Here is a 7,238-nt window from a genome sequence, read left to right on the forward strand (position 1 = left end):
GTGGAGGCAGTGGTTTCTGGTAAAGATTAATCTCCCACCCCACCATTGTCTTCCTCTTTTGCTCGTTCATCCCTACTTCTCTTCCTGATGCAACCCCTCTTTTTTTTTTTGCCCCCACTTTCCACCTTCACAATACCTCCTTTTTCTTTCTCTCTCTATTGACTGTATACTCCTGCACAGTTGGGGGGGTTCAGATGGATGAGAAACAAGCAAAAAAAAAAAGTTTCTCACATCCTTGCTTAGTTATGACGTGGTGGGGGGAGATATTCTGTAAGCTTCAGCTGCGTGCGCGAGCCTCCGCAGGTAAGATCTGTCCGTAAAGGGTGGAAGGCTTGGGGGTTATTTATGTTATTTTCTCGCAGGCGCAGCTTTTGTGTCTAAATCTCAGGGCAAGGAATTTCGCCAAAGTACAGTCTTTCATTCCATCACTATACCTCTCCAGGAGGGGAGTAGTTAGTTTGTCTCTCCATTGTTGTTACCCTCCCCCTTTCCTTTTCTCTTTTTTTTTTACTCCTTCTCACTCTGTGCTCAAGATTTTGAAAGAATTTGACCCGTGGGCGGCAGAGGTCAGATTAGTTGACCAATCAGAGCGTGTGGACAGTACCCAGGACCCTTAGCGTGGCCTGACCCTCGACCTCCACTGTGACGTAAGGGGGGAAGGGTGAATGAGGAGATGAAAGACGCTGCTGCTTTTGGGACGGGGGTGGGTTAAGAGGGGTTATGGGTTGTCCTGGTGATGTCCATTGTCCTCTAAAATGTGTTGCCATAGCAGCAAGGTGGTCTGTAAGCTTTTTGTGTGTGTGTGTGAGTGCAAGATGTTTGAAGAGTTTTGCTCCAGAGAGCACAGATTGAGACAAGACATGACAAAGGCGAGTGGACTGGGAGTTTCTTCCATTTGTTTATTTGCTTGTTGGAGGTCACTTCCAGGCAGGCATTTCTTTTGAAGCTGTAACTGTATCTGCTGGTATGCGCGCAAGTTTGCAAACTACATTTGGTAAACAATAACCGGAGTCAATGAGACACACACGCTTTGTCGCTGAAGCAGCAGGTTTGGTTTCCCAGAACATAAATACGCTGGTTTCAGGTTTTATAAAGCGTTCTTCTCTTTTTTTTTTTCTTTTTCTGTCTATCCTCAGATGACCACCTGAGCTTAAAGTCCCCATCCACATCCCTGGGCTCCGACGTGACCTCGTCGGGCTCCTCTTCCTCATCGCCCACGCCTCTCCAGGACTGCCAGCCTCCTCTGGCCCCTCGCCCATCCCCTGGAGGGCTCCACGCGCCCTCCCTGCCCAGCGAAAGCTCACCTCCTCCCCACTGGCCGAGCCACATTGCGCCCTTCACCACGTCCCTCCCCAACACCCACTCCTCCCTCTCCCCAGACTTCCCTCACCCGTCGCTGTCTTCCCAGACTCACTCGCCTCCTCCGCTGGACCCAGCCTCCGGGTCCGGCAGCCTGCCCCATCAAGGAAGCTCCCACTCCACGATGACCTCTCCGCCGGTGGGCAGCTCTGCCACCACCACTACCTCCTCCTCCTCGTCCTCCTCTTCTTCCTCTCAGCAGCCCCAGCCGGACAGCTCCAGTCCCGGTCAGCAGCAGGCCTCCACCTCCTCGGGGGAGCAGGCACAGATCCAGGTCCCTCCGACCCTGGCGGTGCTCCTGGAGGAGCTGAGGGTTCTGCAGCAGCGGCAGATCCACCAAATGCAGATAACAGAAGAGATCTGTAGGCACGTGCTCAGGCTCGGCGGGGCTGTCTTTGGCCAAGACACAAGTGCGCAGGCCGGCGGTGCGGACAGCAACCAGAAGTCCGCAGGAGCATCTTCTTCATCGCCGACACATCCTTCCTCTGCCACGCCAATAACCTCAGCGCCATCACTTTTGACTGGACTTCCATCTTCTCTCTTCCCCCAGCCAGCTGTCTCCAAATCAGGCGCTTCACTAATTAACGGGGTCAAAGCTACATCCTCTTCAACCCCTAACTCGCTGTCATCCTCGTCTTCCTCAGCCATTTCATCCACTATCAGCTCATCTGTTGCCTCGCTTCACCCTCTCTCCCTGTCACTGGGCCTGTCGCCGCGCTACCTGCACGAGAAGTCGTCCAACACGTCGTCGTTCGGTCACAGCAACGGCATCGGCTTCCCAACTCCCCCACTTCCCACGACCGGCCACCCTCAGGACCTCCAGTCCACTTCGCCTCTCACCTCCGCCTCCTCGTCAGGACGCCCTCAGCACGTGTGCCGATTCTGTGGGAAGGTCCTGAGCAGCGACTCCTCGCTCCAGATCCACCTGAGGTCACACACGGGGGAAAGGCCCTACCAGTGTCCCGTGTGCCTGAGCCGGTTCACCACCAGGGGGAACCTCAAGGCCCACTTCCTGCGCCACAGAGAGCAGAACCCCGAACTGTCCCTCTCCTTGCTGCCCCCCGCGCTGTCCGAGCAGGTGCCGAGTGGATCGGTGCCCGGCACCATCCAGAGGAGGCGAAAACGACGGGCCGATGACGACGAGACGTATCACGGAGTGAAAGGAAGCGTTTCTGGGATGACGGAGAGCATGGCTTTGGGGTTACTGTCCGGTGCGTCGGCTCGGCCCTCGCCTTCCTCCCTACCTCTGCCCCCCTCAGTGGACATGGCACTTTTGTCCACGGCCCATTCACTGCTGCAACTGAACAGGGCCTCTGCTGCAGCTGCTGCTAGCACATCTAGCTCCGCACTGCCGTCTTCGTCCCCGTCCTCCTCCTCTTCCTCTGGTCAGTTTAAAGGGGCAAAGCAGCAGCGGTTTGACGAAAACACTCCTCCTCACTCTGTTCTTCATACGACTTCTCCGTACTCCCAGCTGGCCCACCTGCCCAAGATTCTCTTCCCCGGAGGCGCCTCCCCGCACCACCTCGCTCTCCTCCGGCCCCCGGGCCATCCATCCGCCTCCCACCTCACTTTGCCCCACCAGCTGCCCTTCCCCTTCCCACCTTTCCCCAAACCGTCCACCTCCTCGTCCTCGTCTTCGCCCACCACTTCCACCCAGACCTCGGACACGTCCAAGCTGCAGCGGTTGGTGCAGAAGCTCGAAAAGCAGCCGCACAGCAGTGCCCCCTCCTCCTCCTCTGCCTCTTCTCCCTCCACCTCCTCGCAAACCACTGCTGAGGTCAACGGAGATCCAAGCATCCGCGACATGACCACCACCTCCAGTGCTTATCGCCGGGAGATGTTGGCCGCTCTCGGACTAAGCCCCAGCGTCAGCGCCACGGCCACCAGCCACGGCGTCTCAGGTTCAGGTTCTTCGAACTCCTCCCCATCCCTGCCCACCACCCAGACAGCCAACCAGTGTGGAGTGTGTCTGCGCGTCCTCAGCTGCCCCAGAGCTCTTCGTTTGCACCAGGCCACACATCTCGGGGAGCGTCCATTCCCATGCAAGCTCTGCGGGCGTTCCTTCTCCACGAAGGGCAGTCTTAGGGCCCATTTGGCTACTCACCGTTCGAGGCCGCCCAACTCCCGCGCCCTGAACTCGTGCCCTCTCTGCCCGCGAAAGTTCACCAATGCCTTGGTTCTTCAGCACCACATTCGCTTGCACCTGGGAGGGCAGATACCCCCCGACGAGGAGGTGCCACCCGAGGATGCTGCCGAAACCGAAAGCGCTGCCTTTGAAGAAGCTGATAACGAGTCCTTCAGCTCTCAGTACAAACCGCCGCAGGTCCTTCCTCTGGCCTTGACAACAGGGTTTAAATCGCCAGCAGAGGCTGTCCACTCAGGGTCCACCTTTAAGCAACCCAAAGCCAACAATGCAGATTTGGTGAAAGCGGAGGATTCTGAGGGCTCGGCTCACAGCGTTAGCCCGCCCCTCAGCTGTAACCCGCCCTCAGTGGAAGCAGAGAACCTCCTGCGTCTTGGAGACAACGCCGCAGCTGATGAAAGTCCCATGAACAGCTCCGTGCCCCCGGAGGAGGAACCTCACACTGACCTGGGCGGCATCAGTCTGTTCAAAGCACCCTTAGCCAGCTCTCCTTCTGCTGCAAAGAGCGTGGATCCAGAAGCCGACAACGCCCCGCTGTCCCTTTGTGTTTCGAAGCCCGCCGCAGATAGCAGCGCGGCTAACGGCGACGAGAGCGGCTCCACAAACGAGCCCAAAACGAGTCCCAGTAAAAACACAAATCCTGTGCCTGCGCTCAGCCCTCCTTCTAGCCCAAGAGGAGCTATCCCACAGGAGGAGGTGGAGGAGAAGGAGACTGCTTCTGGCAGTGGACCGCAGGAGCTGCGGGGAAGAGATGCTGCCCAGGGCAAAGGGAAGAGTGAGGCCACCTCACCCAGAGAGCCTTTAGCTGCATCTAACCCAGAGCCAGAGAAGGATGCTCCGACGAAGGAGGGTCATAGCGCACCCGAAAAGTCTTCTGATGAGGCTGAGACATCTGTGGCACCGCCGCCGCCGCCGCCAGTACAGGCCCCTCGCCCAGACAAGCCCTACAGCTGCTCCCACTGCGGAAAGGCATATGCCAGCCGAAGTGGACTGAAGGTAGGAGCTAAAAGTAGTACAGCTAGATTCAGCTAGTTTTAACGATTAATTGCATTATATTTCAGTGGGAAATGCGTTGTTTGGTTCAGTTCTTAGACTTTAAAGCTGTCGTGTCGTGTCCTGCCAACAGGGGCATATGAAAACTCACCCCGGAGCGCCGGCGAGCACCCCCCTCAAGGCTCAGACCAATGACAGCGATGGAAGCCACAGCTCACACCCGGCGAGCGCCAACCCCGGACAGCAGGAAGAAAAGCAGGGACCGGCTCCCGAGAAAGGTGACGGCACAGATCCTCCTCCAATCAGCGTCGACCCTAACGAGACGCCTGAAACCACGGACACCGCTACATAGAATCAGTTTTTTAATAGATCCTGACAAGGGAATGTATTTTTCTAATAGGATGAGAATTTTTTTGTTTTCGTCATCTTGTAGAGTCTTTAATCCTAATTCATATTTAGCTTTTTGTATAAGGCAGATAGATTATTTTGTAGTACTATTAAGGAAAACTTGTGAATGTAGTATTTCTGCTGTCTATTTTTGTATTTCAAAGACCACAGTGAGGCCTTATCCTAAACCACTTCGCCGCGTTGTCACGATGAGAATAAACTTTGTGCTTTTCTGCTGACGTTTTGAGCACATTGTGTGTATTATCGAGCGATGAGCATAAGCTGATTATTGTTAAGGAGTGTTCAGTGTTTCCATACCAAAACCGGCCATGCTAATAATGGCTAATGACTGTGTACATATATATATATATATATGAGCTGCAGTTACATTTATTGCCTTTTTATTGGTAATATCTTCATTCCTTTTTTCGTTTTCTTTGTTTAAATTGCGATGCTGCTGAAATACATGTTTACTGATATGTCGAGTTGCACTCCTGCCCAAACGTCTGCGAAACAGAACCACCTGATGACGATCAGGACTACAACCATAATAGAAAAAAATCCACGCTCTTTCAAATGTTTTACGTTTCAGGACTTAATAAAGATAATCGGATCGTTACCAGGTTCGAAAATTATTCGAATATAACCTCAAGGAGTAGAAAAACAACAGATTCAGCCAAAAATGGAAAAACTGTGAATGAAAACTGTTTGGAGTTCCTCCTTTAGCAGCAACTTGAAGCAGTCTGCTTCTGTAGGAGTTTATCAGCCTCTCGTGTGGTTGTGGAGGAATTTTCCGAAAGTTTCCAGACTTTTCCAGACAGGTTGAGGTCCGGAGCAGTGCGGCATCTCCGTTCTTTTTTCTTCTTGCAGCCGTTCCGTTGTAGATCGCTGCACCACTTCCTGACCCAGTTCGGTCCAGGATTCTGGTCTCACATTTGACCAGAATCCTTTGGTCTGCAGGGGAGTTCAGGGTTGACTCAGTGGCTGCAAAACAAGCCCAAACCATCAGCCCTCCACCTCCGTGCACGACAGCTGATTGGCTGTGTATTATGGGTCAGCATCTCTACTTTGGGCTAAAAGAAGGTCTTATGGTTCATTCAAATTCAACTTAGGAATACTTGGTGCTGTTTCTTTTTCTGTTTTTTTTAAACTGTTTTATCTTTTATCTTTATTCTTTTTAAAATGATCTGTTAATGAAGTGTATTTATCAGCAGCACCCGACTGATACTTTTCATCCTGAACCCTACAGAAGCAGGAAAAGTGTTTTTTGTTTTTCCACAGTTTTTAAATCAGTAATGACATGGTGATGTTTGTTGTGCCTTTTCGTATGACTGAGGTTAAATTTAAATTTTTTAGAACACGGGAAGGACCAGATCATTTTTTGTTCGTCGTGTCCCCGATCTGTAAATCCTCCAGAATTGAAAAATGACAGATTTTCTTTTTCTTTTTCCTCATGAATGTACTTGAGAACATCCGGTGCTCTTAACCAGCGCCTGAACTTCATCTTTTTTTTTTTTTTTTTTTTACTGATGATTCTGAATGTGTGGTGGCATGGTGGAGCGGTGGTTAGCGTCATCACCTTCACAGCAAGAAGGCCACAGGTTCACCTCCCGGCCCTTCTGGGTGGAGTTTCCATGGATGGTCCTCTCCAGGTGCTCCGGTTTCCTCCCACAGACCAAAAACATCCATGTTAGGTTCATTGGTAACTAAAATTGTCTCAAGGTGAGAGTGAGAGGGTGAATGGTGGTTTGTCTCTACGTGTCCCTGTGATGGACTGGAGACCTGTCCAGGGTGTGTCCCCCCCTCCCAACCTCTCGCACACTGACTGCTGGAGACAGGCACCAGCTCCCTCCCGCATCCCAGAAAGGAAAAAGCGGGTAAAGAAAATGGACGGGCGGACGGACTCTGAACGTGTCCCCCCCCCTCACCCCCTCGTCCTCCCACTCTTTGCTCTCGCAGCACTTGTGGGTGCTCTGCTCCGACACTCACTGGATTCCTGCTTTGCTCAGTTTTTTTTTGTATTTATCTGCTTCGCCTTCTCTTTGTAACCCCCCCACCCCCTCCTTCTTTTTTTGTAGCGATGACAGAATGTGTTCCCACGCTTCCCATGTGATGTTTTTTTAAAAAAAAAAGAACAACAACAAAAACAAATAAAACAATGGCAACGTGAAGAGGAGACTGGTTTGTTTCTTGTCCGTCTGTCCGTCTGGTTTTTTTGTTTTTTTTAAAGCCCTACGTCTCTGTGAACTCGTTTATCTGTTTAAGCATTCTGTTTGCATGACTTCTGCTGGTTAGTTTTTCTCTTGTTTGTTCCAGTTCTCTGTGCGTCTGGATCGGAGGGACGGGGGACGAGGAA

The 7,238-nt window shown here is 52.4% G+C and overlaps 1 protein-coding gene across 1 annotated transcript in view; it reads left to right on the top strand.

The window, feature by feature from the left end:
- The window catches only part of si:ch211-212k18.5 (sal-like protein 4), a 6,042-nt gene extending 921 nt beyond the window's left edge, over positions 1-5,121 (top strand). The window contains exons 2-3 of the mRNA XM_017436153.3: positions 1,137-4,498; positions 4,629-5,121. Of these exons, the coding sequence (XP_017291642.1) occupies positions 1,137-4,498; positions 4,629-4,847 (3,581 nt within the window). The 3' untranslated portion in view covers positions 4,848-5,121. The remainder of the gene's footprint in view (positions 1-1,136; positions 4,499-4,628) is intronic.
- The last annotated feature ends 2,117 nt before the right edge of the window (positions 5,122-7,238 follow it).

This window comes from Kryptolebias marmoratus, linkage group LG7, assembly GCF_001649575.2.
Source record: "Kryptolebias marmoratus isolate JLee-2015 linkage group LG7, ASM164957v2, whole genome shotgun sequence".
Taxonomy (NCBI): Eukaryota; Metazoa; Chordata; class Actinopteri; order Cyprinodontiformes; family Rivulidae; genus Kryptolebias; species Kryptolebias marmoratus.